General features: G+C 39.2%; 1 protein-coding gene across 10 annotated transcripts in view; it reads left to right on the top strand.

Moving 5' to 3' along the window:
- Window positions 1-5,783: 5,783 nt before the first annotated feature.
- ralgapa2 (Ral GTPase activating protein catalytic subunit alpha 2) overlaps window positions 5,784-16,300 on the top strand; it is a 97,332-nt gene continuing 86,815 nt past the window's right edge. For 4 of the 10 annotated variants that reach the window (XM_086147561.1, XM_086147537.1, XM_086147553.1 and 1 more), the window contains exon 1: window positions 5,786-6,013. In XM_086147561.1, the coding sequence (XP_086003687.1) occupies window positions 5,908-6,013 (106 nt within the window). In that variant the 5' untranslated portion in view covers window positions 5,786-5,907. Of the gene's footprint in view, window positions 6,014-16,300 lie in introns of all 10 variants that reach the window. The other 6 variants (XM_086147509.1, XM_086147502.1, XM_086147545.1 and 3 more) reach the window with 3 other exon arrangements.

The following is a 16,300-nucleotide window of genomic DNA, read 5'->3' as shown; positions in this document are numbered from 1 at the left end:
GGATTTTGGCTGAACTTACTAATGACCTAACATTTCAGAATCGTCACACAGAATATGGATTCTGGAACTGTGGATTTTTTGCAAACTACTTCAATACATCCCTTATATTTGTGATGGATCCGTCATATACAAGTGTTATCTATTTTTTTCGAACATCACCAAATGGCCACGGATGCCATCAACTGCACATACATTCTGCCTGAGGTGGGAAACATGGTTTTGCACACAGTGAACTGCTATGGCTAAATAATGGTTTCAGTATCATGTTGGACAGTGTGCCAGCCACCTGCTGATCCATCAACAGACAGGTAGAGCCAACCCAGGGTGACACTGGGCTGTAGACATGGGTATTCAATCTGCCAGCAAACTAATCAGTGAAAGGGATGAACTCCAAGCTTATCGGAAGGGGTCATGGATGTAGGTGGAGGAGGCAGCAGTGGGAAAGCAGGAATGCTTTGCACAGCCACAGCAGGGTGACATGGGCCCGAGAAAGAGGAGCTACGCAAAGCTCAATGTATGAGGTTGCAAGAGCACAAACCTCAAGGAGGTGAAGGAAGCTTTGCTGTTTGCCACCCACACATTACCTGAACAGGTCAGAGCCATTGCTACATGATGATATCATTAATGTCAGGGTTTTTTGCAGCCTTGCAATGGATTTCTAGCAGCTCTATTTGTAATGTATGATTGTGCATTTTAAACCTTTATTATAATGATAGTTGTCATCGGTTCAGATGAAAAATTCAACACATTGCAGAATTTAATTAAGATATGTTGACAAAATTCAACAGTGGGGCCACATATCCCATGTCTTTTTAAGTATTGCATTGTCTCTCAAATGCTCACATGTTAAGAACTACAATTCATTTTACTGGATAAACATTTCTCCTTAAAATACCGGGTCCCCAGATTGAACAGCTTGCCTTTAAATTCAAGAATGTTCTTTCACCTCAGCACAGTGACGCCCCATTGAACAGAGGCATTATTTTAGCTCCTTAAATGATCACCGCTGGAAACCAGTCTGTATCAGCATTTAAAGGTACAAGACTGCAAATCAGGAGGTAATTTAACATCTTAACAGAATCCAATTAAAGGCATGGGCATTTCAGTTGAACGTCTCCTGGCTTTTTGCTACAGTGTCACATCATAAGTGAAATTGCAATCAGATTATGGAGAGAACCTGAAGAACTATTTTTCAGCTTAATATGGATCACACATTCCTGATATAGACCCCTGTCATGCATACTGGAGAAGAAAAATAGCCTGTCTTTGCCAGCATTAGTGATTTAATTCTCCATCCTTATTAATTTCACAGCAGATTACCTGAGAAGATACAAAATGCTGTCAGCAAGAGTTTTAATTAAGTATGGCATATTTTGCAATGAGTACCTTATGTGAAACCATTGCCTTATAATGCTCTTATTTTAATTACTTCAGAGTGCCCCCTCATTAACCTCTATGGAGATGTGCTCCAATCTACAGTGTGCATTACAAACACTAGCCTCAGCTATTGCCTGGATCCATCTACACACCTAAATTGTGCAGTTGTATTTGTATAAAAAAAAGTAAGTGATCTGGATAATTTGGTAATTGAGTATAGGCAATTTTCTTCTTCTGTTTTCCGGTTAATATATATACATATGCATATGCATATGCATATATATAAACATATACATATACATATACATATACATGTGTGTGTGTGTGTGTGTGTGTGTGTGTGTGTGTGTGTGTGTGTGTGTGCTTGTACATATATCAAATTTTCTCAATAATATAACTCTTTGATCATTGTGGGGATAAAATTGGTCGTCCGGGGCACCATGACGACCCCTGGTGGGAGCTGGAACCCCATCTTGTCAACACATCAAAATAAATGGTATTAAGGGTGAAAAAATGTTTTGTAATAATAATAATAATAATGATAACCTTTTCCTTTCTGCCAGTCCCTTTTTAGGTTGCAAATCATCAACCTCGATTTAACACCAACTAACTTAATGTCCTCTTTCGCAACATTAATGTCCTCTTTCACTGCATTGTAAAATAATAAAACAATTTTCTATGATGAATTTGAAACCTTGGAAATGAAAATATGTTTTCAAAATAATCAATACTCTGTGCAATACTTCTACGACATTGACTGCTTTTGCTACCTCTAATAATAACAATAATGATAATAATAATTCCAACAGTGTGCATAGAAATTAATGTAACTAATTAGATACATTTAGAAACACTATATCTCCAAATTGTGTAAAAGAAAAAAAAATCAATTAATTGTCTCTTTAAAATCCACAATTAGAACAGAAAAATGCCATGCATAAAGACATCCTACGATCTCTAAGGTTTCATTATCAGGTACTAGAAGAGTGTGAGCCTGTCTGAGTAAAGAACAACTGGAATGTGTTTCATAATTTGGTTTCTTTATTGCTCATGTCAGTCAAGCAGCTGTTGGTGGTTTCGCAGCTGAAAAAATTGCAAGCACTCTGGACATTTGCTTTTGATCTGTTTCATCATTAAGTTTCTGAATGGTACGGTATAAATTTCAAAAACACTCTGAGAGTTACCCTATTCAAAATATGTAGATGGTTAAATGTTCCACTGTCCACCCTAACACCTTAATGTAGTTTAACAGGATACATTAGATTTTAATGGCACTTAATTGCACAAAAAGGAAATCCATAACCACATAAGTAGAAAAGTCAAGTATTTCCTCACTCTTTGCAAGAACAATTTAGAGCAGACAAGTGCTTTTCAAACCTTGGATTGGAATCAGTCTGACAGCTTGAGCATGAAAGGAATGCTACGCATTTGTGAGGCTACAGTACCCCCATTTGGTCATAGATGGCTGTCATTTCACTATAAATGGAAATTGGAAATGTTTTGATCAAAGAATAAGGAATTACAATTGAAAAATTGAATAGATGATATTTAGACAATTAATTCAAAATACCAGTGCTCATTGTTTATATAGATGTGACTTTGTTTTAAATCCAATTTAGTTTCACCGTATTGTATACCTACTCAAAGATTCCCACTTAATGGTCAGATTGTGCACTGAACTACCTTCAATACAGCAGCTTACTTGGCAACAGAAGTCAGTTAAGTTTAAACATCCTGCCCAAGGTATGTCATTTAAAAAAAAATTGTACTGATCATTCTTCCAGGTGCAGAATTGGAGAGGGAAGTGAACATTGAATTCTATTGTTATTGTTGATAAATTATTGTAGTGTCCATTCTAACCTCAGATAATGAGCAACAACCCGCACTTCAAGAACAGGGTGGGTTTGCCAAGATGATTACAATGGTGATTACTTCTCAGAATGGCCCACTTCAGATGATGAGTGTCATACCAAACCACAGGGCAAAGACTGATGTTATTCCTCTTTTTACTCTCTCTCTCTCTGACCTCTGCTACCTCTACCTTCTGTTTCTTCAGCTGTCACTAAGGATCTCCACTGCATAGAAACTAGGGAAATTACAGTGTTTGCATATCTAATATGTTGAATTTGTAAGGAAAAACAGCTTTAAAGTGTACTTTGAAAATGAACTATTTAGCCCAATTATTTGATTACCACCTCCCACCACGTAGCAACACCTATGCTATTTTTTAAGTATTATTCCTCCCCTATTTCTACAATGACGGTGAACATAACAAATGTAATTGTAAACTTGGCTGGGTTTGGAGAGTTTGAGTTTGCCATCACTGATTGAATACAAAGTATTTGGGCGCCATCTAACGGTGCATTCGTATACCCTCACAAACGCTGAATGCCTCAAACACGATTGCGGGTGATTTGAATATCTTTTTACCCCCTCTCACTGTCTTTAATTCCATGTAACAACAAACTTTTACAAAGTGTAAAATTGAATGGTTATCAAAGCTGTATAGTATTCAGGGTCCTCTTTCTTACAGTATACATTACTTGGAATTAAATCTGGGAAAAAAAACGAAGTTCTTTTTTTCAGTCAGATGTACATAAGTTGCAAATATAAAACAATTTCCCAGCTTGGATCCAAGAATGTAAATGTGGAGTACTTGGCATAAAACATCTACTTTCTTCAAGGTCTGAGTGAGAGTGACAGTGAGGGAGAGACCGAACCCACACAGACATGGAAACAAAATCATACTCGAACAACAAACCATTTGATGAGACTTTACTCGGCAGTGATATTCATATCTTATCAAACCTATTCTTTTCATGTATATTTGCTTCATCTGAGCTTCTCACATTTATTTCTGGGCAAAGTCACCTAATGTATTTTGTCCTTCTCAAAAATGTCAAGTAGATCATAGGTATTGTTTGCTAGAAACTACCTGAAAATGACCAACTATCTGTTTATTCTTTTTATTTAAGTTACTGTGATAGATCTATAATAGATTTAGATAATAAAATTAAATTCTTAATTATTATAGTATAGTATAGTATAGTACAGTATAGTATAGTATAGTATAGTAGTCTCTATATTTCCATTATAATGGCTTTGAGAACAATCCTTTCAGTTAAGGCAAATGGACAAATGGAAAGATACAAAATTAAAAATTATATTAAAAAATAAAAGAATAATCTGACCACGTAAAAACAAGCACACACACAAACATACACACACTATACCAGTGATGCAAATAAGTAATGAAAAGATACAAAATTAAAGAAATCTCACAATTGACATACTGCATATATTTGCAATTACTGTAGTATAGTATAGTATAGTATAGTATAGTATAGTATAGTATAGTATAGTATAGTATAATAGTCTTTATGTATCCATTATAATGGCTTTGAAAACAATCCTTTCGGTTAAGGCAAATAAACAAATGGAAAGATACAAATTAAAAATTGTATTAAAAAATAAAAGAATAATCTGACCACGTAAAAACAAGCACACACACAAACATACACACACTATACCAGTGATGCAAATAAATACATGAAAAGATACAAAATTAAAGAAATCTGACAATTTACATACTGCATATATTTGCAATGACTGTCACATGCAAATTATCCTGATTTCTCCTGACTTACAACTTGGATTATTGTCTGATTACTTGATTGATCTATATTTTTCAGCAGAAAAAATATTACGTTAAACAATTGTGTTTTCTGTAAGATTTAGACTGCTGATTAAATTGCTGTCATTTTGTTTGTGCTTTATCATATATTTATATTACATTACAGTCATTTAGCAGACGCTTTTATCCAAATCGATTTAAAAAAAACTGAAAAAAAATAAAAAAAAAACATTTCACAACATTAGTCTGAGTCTTACTTAAACGTGACAACTATTGTTTTACATACAACTAAATATATAAAGCAAGCATTACTTGAAGGAAACAGGAGTGTAATCCTTTTAGTTTTTTGATTTGTTGTTTTTAGACACCAGGGGGAGCATTGGGGTTATCACATTTATTGGGCCTTAATCTCTTTTAAGATTCTCCTTTATTACGAAATGATACCTATAAATTTTGCATACACATTGACAATTGGCGAAAATGTAAAGACATACACGTCTGGTGTTACATTGGTTTAACCCAAATCATATGGTTGTTAATTACGTCTTAAATGTGTTATTTGGAAATACAGGAGAGAAATTGGCTTTGAGCTACTTCACACGTGTATCGTTAAAGACTATCGGATTGAGCTGACATTATTTCACCAAGGTGGACTATGATATGCAAGGTGAGACTGCTATAAACAGGGAGGCGTTATCATATAAACTAACCACTCCTCTTTGTCGGGTTGCGCTTCCGTATTTACACACCCACCGCGAAAACGGGGCACGGGCTGCAGACGACTGAATGTTTACCTTGCAACCATAGACTGGTGGTGTGGGCAGCGGCAGTCACACTTGGCTTGCTTTATGGTACAACACAGGTGATCGGCTTCCACGGCTGCATTTCACACCGGAATGTTCACTCGAAGGGGTCATGGAGACGTCAAGAAATCTACACAGAAAGTTCTGGACTCAAAGAAGGATGTACTGACTCGACTGAAACACCTTCGGTCACTAATAGGTGAGCGAAATGTCACCGGGCTTTTGATGCTGCATCGACGCCGCTTAGCCAGTCAAGCTAGCTAGGAGGCATTTGCGAACTGTTAACGTTAGAATGGGTTAGCTGGCTGTCTTTCACTGCTTGGACTTAATTGAGCTAACCGACAAACTATATATTCACATAAATGCAAAAATGGTAGAGGCCGTTTGGAGCATTTATCGCTGCGTGCCGGTGGAGCCTGTTTGTTCTGTTAACGTGACACTTTAAAAATAGCATAACGATAACGCATGGATACTCGCTAACGTGAGTTAGCCACAGCTAACTAGCCGGTCAATGCTAACAGACGCTCCCTCGTTTGGGCATCGCTGGACGAGCTGTCCATCATATGACTTCCACAGAAACCACCATGGTCGTCTGTTCCTAGACTTCAGTAATAACTTCACCTCACTGAACTGCTCAGTAACTGCAAGTTACCTGTTTGTATAACGTTAGTCTATTGCATTGTTGACCTGCTCTCTGGGTCCCCTCCCGAATGGATGCTTGAATGGAAACTGATGCAAATTTGCTACATTAGAAAATGAAGGGGAGTATTTAAACACCCTTTCAACAGCGTGGCTGTTTTTGAACCTTGTCTTCCTTTGTTCTTGGTAATGGAAAATAAATGACAGTGAAACGAGGCAACATGGCATGTGCCATGGATAGCCGAGGGGTTTGTTTCACATAATGCAGCCTATTTGCAGCCCACTTTAAAGTTTTACTTATTGATCAGCATTATAATGCTTTTTGAAAGGTTAATGACATTCAAGTTAAGTGTTTTTATCCACTCTGTTGGCTTGACAAAAAAATGCATGACTAAATGTTTTACACAAAGTAGCTCTCTAAGATTTAGCTTTATTTCAGCAAAATAGGTCTTGCGCTCTTGCTGAAATACTCTCCCTTACCAACATTAGTATATCAAAGAAATAAGCTGAACTTGGCAATATGTAATCTTAAAAAAAGGAATTGCCCTCTGTCTATGTTGCCAACATTTTAGTGGTGTTACATTGTGTATGACAACATTTGATACAATCATTTAAGCATGGTTAATTTATTCATACTTATTGGTGTATTTTTGCCTTAGCTTGACCATGATGCCATGTTGCTGCAGGTGTCAGAGATTGGAGGTATTGGCCTGGAATCTGCATGTCGCAGATTTCCAGATTCCTATCCCTGCCAACAATTCGAAATTTTCCGCATTAATGTACAAGTGGCTGAGAAGATGGTGTCCTCAGATCTTTTTTCTCAACACTCAAACATTATGTTCAATGTCAAGGCAAGCACAGCCCTAACGTCAACACAGAGCTCTGGTAGTCGGCATCTCTTCTGTGTTTTTGTTTCCTTCATGTGCAGTTGAAGATAAGACCGGTGTGTTTGTCCAGCAGCTAGATAGAAGGGCTTGCATGATGATGTCCCCCAAACTCTGAATCCTCTATACTGTCTGCAAAGAATGGATTTCCTCCAGGTGCTGCTGGTTCCTGTGTGGACAGGAAACAGAGATGAGAGATGCTGCATAACGGACAAGACAGAGAACAGCAGATTTATTGCTGATTCCCATTCATTGGTCCTTGTTTGATATTTCTACAACAGAAATAATTTACATACAAGTAGCTAAAGAGAGCAGGAATTTGCAGTTTGTATTAAGTAGTTGAAACCTTCATTATGAAACAGTACAGCTTCGTGATTAATCTGCATGTACATTTGAAATTTGGCATGCTTATTTATCAGACTCTTGACCTCGAGCTTGATTTGTATATCCATTTGCAAACTGGACACTATTGTCCTTTGAAATGATTTTGTATAGATTTTTCATTCTTCTAAAACACTGTGATCTTTTTCTCAAAAGACATTTCTATATTGAGGTATCTGGCCTTCCAATAAAATTGAGGGGGAAAACATATTCTAATTTTTATTTTGATCATTTCAAACAAATTTTGATTCCTGCAATTGCTATATATTTCCAGCATTTTCAGACACCACATGAATGTTTAATATACAACAAAACCCCTAAATGTTATTTATTTTGTTTTGTTTTTATATATACATTTCTGGCAATTCTGTGCAAATACTTAAAGTAGGAACAAGGACTTGATCACGTTGCACCTTCCTCCTATAATTAATCAACATTCTAGGTACATGCAATAAGTTTATTTAGTAAGTTGTGTCTTAATAGCTCAAGACCATAAATGTGTTTAATCAGCTTGGTCAACTCCTAGTCGTGTGTCAGCTGAAAGGACAGTCCATAATCTGAGCTTTTTGCAGAGTAGTACTGTGTTGCTTTTCTGCCCACTGAGCAGATCTTTGGGATAGAGTGTGAAAGCTGCTGCATGTTAATTTTTTTGGTCATGGCCAGCTGGATTTGCCTGAGGTTGTTAATTACAGGAGCCAAGCAAAGTCTTTGCTACACAAAGTCACTCTGGTTATTCATCTGAGGTTGGTCTGCTTTTGATTTGCACATTTCTGTTTTGACTTCCTAAAAAACAAATCCAAAAGGTGATTGTAAATATGTGGGGAAATCACAGTGTGTATCTTAGCAAGAGGAGCACAATATTGAATGGTCTGTTCAAAAGATCCAGTGTTTGGCTGTAGTGATGGTTGGTATCATTCTCCTTATTATCATTCACAATATAGATCTAAGTAAACATACTTAGTTACTGCCATTTAGTTGATGAAATTTAGGTATGACATCGGACTTAGGCTCTTTTTTGTGTAAACAAGTGTCATTGTTACATTTAGCTCAGGATCATAAAACCATGTTGAATGAGCCTCTGTGAGCTTCCACCTTACCATGGTGGAGGGGTTTGCGCGTCCCAGTGATCCTGGGAACTATGTTGTCAGGGGGCTTTATGCCCCTGGAAGGGTCACCCAAGGCAAACAGGGCCCAGGTGAGGGACCTAACAAAGTGTGGCTCAGAAGACCCTCATGAAGAAGACAATCATTGGACCCACTTTTCCCTTGCCTGGATGCGGATCACCGGGGTTCCCCCCGGAACTAGGTCCAGGAGCGGGCTCAGTGGCAAGCGCCTGGTGGCCGGGCCTTAACCCATGGGGCTCGGCCAGGCACAGCCCAAAGGAACAACAGGGGTCCATCTTCCCCTGGGCTCACCACCCACAGAGAGGGCCAAGGGGGTCGGTACCTTGTGAGTTGGGCAGTAGCCGGAGTTGGGCACCTTTGCGGTCTGATCCTCGGCTACAGAAGCTGGCTCTTGGTCCATGGAATGTCACCTCTCTGGCAGGGAAGGAGCCAGAGATGGTGTGCGAGGATGAGAGATTTCAACTATATACAGTCGGACTCACCTCGACGCACAGCGTGGGGTCTGGAACCAGGCCTCTGGAGAGGGGCTGGACTCTTTTTTTTTTACTCTGGAGTTGCCCCCGGTGAGAGGCGCCTGGCAGGTGTGGGCATATTGATTGCCCCCTGTCTTGGTGTCTGCACGTTGGGTTCAACCCAGTGGGCGAGAGGGTAGCTCTCCGCAATCTGAACCAGAGCTGTGTTTTGTCATTGAACTTCTGTCTTCTGTGCTTGTCATGGATTGTCCATAACAAACACGATATTCAGGCATAAAGGTTTCCATATATTCACTTGGCACCAACACACCTTAGGCCACAGTTCTTTGATGAATCTTGTGGTCGCATCGTTGGAATTGCAGCCGCATGTCCTGGACACTCGGGCGACGAGAGGGGCAGAGCTTTCAAATGATGAACTCTGATGCTGTCAGTGAATGCCCGTCAGACATGGCAGATCCAAACGTAACATGAGGGTCTGCTGGGAACAGATTCCCCTGTCAGACGCAGTTTCAACTCCCACCTCTGGCAGAACTTACAACCACATCCCAAGGGAGGCAGGGGAGATTGGGTCCGAATGGGCCATGTTCTATTTTTCAATTGTTGAGGTGGTAGACTGGAGTTGCAGCCATAAGGCACCGGCGCCTGTCTGGGTGGCAACCCTCGAATCTGGACGATGGTTGCCAAGGCAAAAACTTCTGTGAGGGAATAGCTGGATTGACCTTGGAGAACGATTTCCGGTGGGGGTCGAGGAGTATTCGGTCCAAAATCCGGCAGCTCAGGAGGGGAAAGCATTGCTCTGGCAACACTGTGTACAGTGGGAGCGGAGCGCTGCTGACCTCAACTTGAGACGTAGATTGGTGGCAGTAATACTTCCGAGACCTCCTCAACCCTGTTGAAATGCCTCGTAGGTGATAGGAATACTTTTGAGACCCAGTTGAAACTCCTTCGACTGAGGAAGCAGAGCCAGGGGACTCTGGAATGGACATAACTATTTGCGGGGCTGAAATCGCTGAAGCATTAAAAAAACTCTTCAGTAGCTGGGCCCCGAGGATGGATGATGTCCGCCCTGGGCTCCTCAAGGCTCTGGGTACTGTAGGGCTGTCCTGGCTGAGACGCCTCTGCCACATTGCGTGGATGTCAGGGACAGTGCTGCTGGACTGGCAGACCGGGGTGGATTCTCCCTTTTTTACAAGGGGATCGGAGGGTGTGCTCCAACTACAGGGGGGATCAAACTCCTCAGCCTCTATAGTAAAGTCTATTTAGTGGTGCTGGAGATGAGGGGCCACCGGGTCGTTGAATCTCGGATCCAAGAGGAGCAGTGTGGTTTTCGTCCTGGCCATGGAACAGTGGACTAGCTCTATACTCTCGGCAGGGTCCTTAGGGGAGCAGGGGAGTTTGCCCAACCAATCTACATGTGTTTTGTGGACCTGGAGAAGGAATTCGACCATGTCCTGTGGGCAATTTGTGGGGGGTACTCCATGAGTATGGGGTACTGAACCCCGTCATACGGACTATTTGGTCCCTTTATGATTGGTGTCGGACCTTGGTCCGCATTGCCAGTTGTAAGGCTGACCCATGTGTTGGCTGGTTCCTGTTCAATGGCTGCCCTTTGTCACCGATTCTGTTCATCATGCTTATGGATAGAATTTCTAGGCGCAGCCAGGGCGTTGAGGGGATGCGGTTTGGCAGCCACTGGACTGAGTCTCTGCTTTTTGCAGATGATGTGGTTTTGTATGCTTCATCAAGCCATGATCTCCGGCTCTCAGTGGAACAGTTTGCAGCCAAGTGTGAAGCGGCCGGGATAAGGATCAGCACCTCCAAATTTGAGACCATGGTGCTCAACTGGAAACGGGTGGAATGCCCACTCCAGGTCGAGGAAGAGGTTCTTCCCCAAGTGAGGGAGTTCTGAGTATGTTATGTCTTTTTCTTTGTCAGACCACTGACAGCAGTAGAACATCAGCAGGTAAAAAAAAGTAACATATTTTTTAAGGTTTTCTCTTAAAATGCTGCCTTAAAATGCATTCTAGAATGCCCTTTTGTCTGAATATCTGCATACATGACAACAACAATTACCTTATAAAGCCGATTCAATTGTCCCATTTTGGAGGAGGGTAGATGTCCCCAGAGCTAAACAAACTCACCTTTTCTGACCCCCACTGCCATAACTCTACATAGCGGATGTTTAGCAAAATAGAAACTCATCCAGTTTCACATCAAAATAAAACAAGCAAAATGAGTGAAACAGCCCTAAAACAGAGAACTCTGTAGATCACATGAATCTTTTTAGCTTCTATGTTTCATATTCAGGGTGGACATATGAAAACCAAAAACTGTACATTTACTTTGTTAAAAGCTTTACTTTTTTTTACCAACAAGGTTATAGGCTAATAGATATAATATTGCCTAAGTGAACTATGATTTCAACATCTCAAGTTGAGGTCAGCAATGCCCCGCTCCCACTCTACACAGTGTTGACGGAGCACTGTGTTCCCTTCCTGAGCCGGGGGATGGTGGACCAGAATCCTCTCGACGGCCACCGGAAGTTGTTCCCCAAAGCCACATGCCGCTTAGACTGCCGATATCGGTCAGCTGCCTCTGTAGCCTCTCGGTTTGGGCCTCACAGTTTGGTTGCTGCCCCTGCGACCCAACTCTGGATAAGCGGGGGAAGATGGATGGATGGATTGTTTTTCTCTCAGGTTATGTATTATAACACTGAACTTCTTTCTATTTATTTCCCAAAACTGCAGATAACCTCAAACGTAGTTGAAAGCTGCACTACAATTCACATATCCCATATTATAAAACTCTCATTGAGCTATATGAAGGGCATTTTCAGTTTACTGACAGCCTGCAAGAGAGAAGCAAGGCAGCAGCACAACGCTACCCCATGCTCCGGGGTGAAAATACCCATGAGACTTTGCAGCATGTGAAAAACCAGTTTGTCAAGTTCGTTTGTTCTCAGAGCCCTGCTTTTATAAATACAGATCTGAGTGTTAGACCTGAGGTGCTGTTGTGGCATCACTTCTTATCAGAATACAATCCAGCTACTGATACACTTTTCTGAGTGTCCAAAGTCACTTTAATCTGTTTTCTCCATTCAAAGCCAAAGTTAAACAAATTCTGATCTTTGTGTTTTGTTTCAGAATGTCAAACATTTTTACTGAATAACCCTTAGAATTATCAGAATGACTTTGTGGAAATAGTAATTTTGAGATATATATGATGTCCAGTTCTTGTACTCTACAACAGAGGCAAAAAATTGGCTATGTAAAATTTCAAAGGGCAATCATTTGGCTTTTATTTCAGATGATTTCCATTTTTAAAGTTTTTTGCTGGATGATGGCATCCAAAAGAACTGGCAGAATAACATGAGATGAGATGAGATGAGATGAGATGAGATGATAACAACTTTATTGTGCCAGAGTTTCAAGTAAAAACATAACAGTAATAGATAATAGTGGAAAGGAGGAAGAATAAGAAATATAATGAAATATAAATTGTCTTAGCTGTCTTATCTATTTACCTAACATCAGATGTTAGGTAAATAGAAATTCTGGTATTTTATTTCAATTGTGTTTGCTCTTTATTTAATGAATTTACTTTCAATGATTTAGGCTCACATTTCTTCCTGTGTTTCCAGTTTAAATTGAACTAATGTTGTTTTATTTTAACAGTTTTTTAGTCAGACATTATAAATAAATTGTCTTCATGAATTAAATTTCTCTATACCCACAATTAAAAAGACAAAAAAAAAATGTATTGTAGCTCTAGCACTCTTTCTCTCTCTGTCTTATGTGTCACTGGTATCAATAAATTGCCTTCAATGAGTAATTATGGAAAACAGAGAAAGCCCAGACAAAACTTGGTAAATTGTTAATCAGCTGCTAAAAAATAAGGCAATTACAATATTTAATTTACTCCGACAGGGTATATTGTCTCAGTGTGACATTGTATCTTGGAATTTATTTTAAACTCTGGGTAGTAAGTCAGATTGTCGAGTCGTATGTTGAAATGTTAGGTGGTAAAACTACCACAAAAGATTGTATCATGCATCTTCTTAACATGCAGGGTATGTGTAAAGAATGTTTTACACTCCCACACAGATAGCAAGATATGTACAAATGTTGTAAAAGGGCCAAAAGTATTATCTTTCTCTCCTTATCATCCACCTTTACCATGAATACTCCTAAAAACTATCTTCATATTCATGCAGTTAGCACAGAGGCTACTAATAAGTTTAGATTAACTCCAAGAGACAGCTTGTTGTCTTCATGGTCACAAGTATGAGGGACTTCCATCCTTTTATTCCTGACAAGTACCGGCACTTACGGTTATCCTGGGACATAGCACAAATCAAAATGGCGCTGTACAAATTCAAACATCCATCTTTCAAATATTTTTCTTTTTGCACCTCTTTCAAAAAACATAGGCATAATCCTTTGAGCACCATCACACTGCTTGAACTAGGCCAGTGTGTTTTACTCAATTGTGTTAACCTGGTATCATGTTAACCAATATGTGACTATGTGCTTTAAAGGATGAACATTGCATGGCTAAACATGTTCTTTATGTCATCCACCCATGGAATTAGCAGCAACAAATTGTCATGGCTGCAATTCATCTAAAATTGCACTCTGATGGGACTTCAAAGGTTTAGAATCTTAACATGATGCAAGATACATGCTGGGTCAATTCCTGAACCGAAATGAAAAGTATATGTGCAAATAAACCCTGACAAGTAGCATCAATTTATTACTGAGTATTGAATTGGAACTGACAGCCTTGACTGCACAGTCTGGGGAACATTCAGCAGTGACATAAATTGCCATTTTCTTTATTTAATGAGTCTCATTTAGGTTGCTACCTATTGTGAGTCTGTGAAATTCTGCCATGTGAGAGCCATTACCCCTTCCCCTCTTCACTCTCTTTGCATCAGCTTTATATTTAATTGTATATCACTGTGGTCAAATACTAACCTCCATGCCCAGCTTACCCAACATTAAACTTTTTCTATTTTCATGTGGAATTTGTTGCAGAAAAGGTAATGCTCGTTTCTTCATTTTGAGTGCTAGAGAACTGCTTCGACCTCAGTCAGGGACTTTTGATACTGTCTTAATGGTTTGTTGCTGGTAGCTGTAGTTTGAAGTATGATACACAGTGTTGGTCACCACATTATTTTCTGCTGTACAAGCTAAATATCAAAACATGCTGTAGTATTTGCATTATAGTGATATGGATCATCAAGTGGAAAAACATAGCACTAACTCTTGTAAGTTACTAAAATGATTGTTCTGCATTTGACACAAATATGAAGGTCTTTTCTCTGGTGTTTTTTTTCTTCATTTTTTGTAATCTGTACTGGAATTTTGTAAATAAGGAGGAAGTGGTTTCCAAATTGTTATATGAAATATATTAATATAATTATATTAATGAAACTGTTGTCATTCTGTCTGTGTTAATGATAAATGGTAATTGTAACCATGCTGAGTGTCAGCCATGAGAGTATGTGGCTGATATTGTGTTTTTGTCCCGATAGCGTCCAGTATGTGATATTTGTTTTGTCCAGATAGGACAGACACAGTACCATGTCAATGGTGTGTACTTTCATGCACATGGACTCAAATCTTCTTATGGGCCACATCCTTTAATAATTTTGAAAATATTAAAGAAGTAAATAAAGATTGAGGATCAGTTGAGAGTGAAAGAAAATTTAGCAGATGTACCTGCAGTTGTCAATTCAAACCTGTGCTGTTGGGATTACACTGAAATTTTCAGAACACAGCACATGTGAACTATGGAAAATATCAATTTTTATTTCCGAATATAACATTACGTTCAAGGCATTTTAACATTATATTGTGTACAATATGGTTTCTTAGGAATTGAAAGAGACTTTTGGAAAAGAAAAGAAACAGACAAGTTTGAAACACTAGTTTCAGAGTACGTCTGGATAGTTTCAGAGAGTGCACCAGATTGATTCTGATGACTTGACAGAGCCAATGCTCAACATCTTCCTCTGACACATCAACTAAATGTAGCTCTTCTTTCACTACATCCACAAATCTCTGCTTTGGTCTTTCCCTTTTCTTTCTGCCTGGCAGCTTTATCTGTAATATTCCTCTGCAAATGTACTCATTCCCCCCCCCCACTTCACATGTTCAAAATGTCTCAACCTAGCCTCTCTGGGTTTGTTTTCAAGCTGTCCAACCTGGGCTTTCCTTCTGAAGTGCTTGTTTCTAATCCTGTACATTCTCGTCACATCCAAAGAAAACTAATGTGAAGTAAGCGTAACAACTCTTAGCCTCATCATGCATCTTTTTTTCTCAAAATTTTATTTTGTTTTGTGGATTAGGGGGCAATAGTTACTACTGACTGGGACAGTAGTTACCAACATTTTTCAGAAGAAATCAAAATAGGGGAATTGAGTTAAGTGTAAGTCCATACACGTTTGTAACAGTTTGCTTCTCCAGAGAAATATAGCACACTACTTAATCTACCGTTTATTGGTCAGGAACAGTTGAAAAGGCCGGTGAAGCCTGAATATAGTCAACTATTTTTGATCAAATATATGATTCAAATAGGTATACTGTTTCAACAGTGTATAGTTTAACTAAAAATAAGATATAGAGAAACTAGAATACTGCAGAAATAGTTACGGAGGACATACAGAGTTTTTGTATTTTTAATATGATCTGATATTTTTTATGCTACTGTTAACTATTCTATTCTATATTTCATATAGCCAGCCCTGCTAAAAAGTGTTCCTATCACTGATTCTGAAAATTCCAGCTTTCCCAGCTAGCTCTCGGCATCTTTCATTTAAGATCCCTCTATCAAAGAAAGATATCACTCTCTTTGCCCTTCCCATATTTCCATTCTGGCAAGAATTTAGTGCACCTGCCCCCCAGCTAGCTCGTGGCTAACATTAATGAGGGCTGTCTGATCAAAAGCCATTGTGTTGTGAGCATGACCTTGCATATTAATA

Source organism: Fistularia commersonii, chromosome 1 (assembly GCF_037954325.1).
Source record: "Fistularia commersonii isolate RoL2024-O1a breed Wild chromosome 1, RoL_Fcom_v1.0, whole genome shotgun sequence".
Classification (NCBI taxonomy): domain Eukaryota; kingdom Metazoa; phylum Chordata; class Actinopteri; order Syngnathiformes; family Fistulariidae; genus Fistularia; species Fistularia commersonii.
This window is presented reverse-complemented; position numbering and strand designations above follow the sequence as displayed.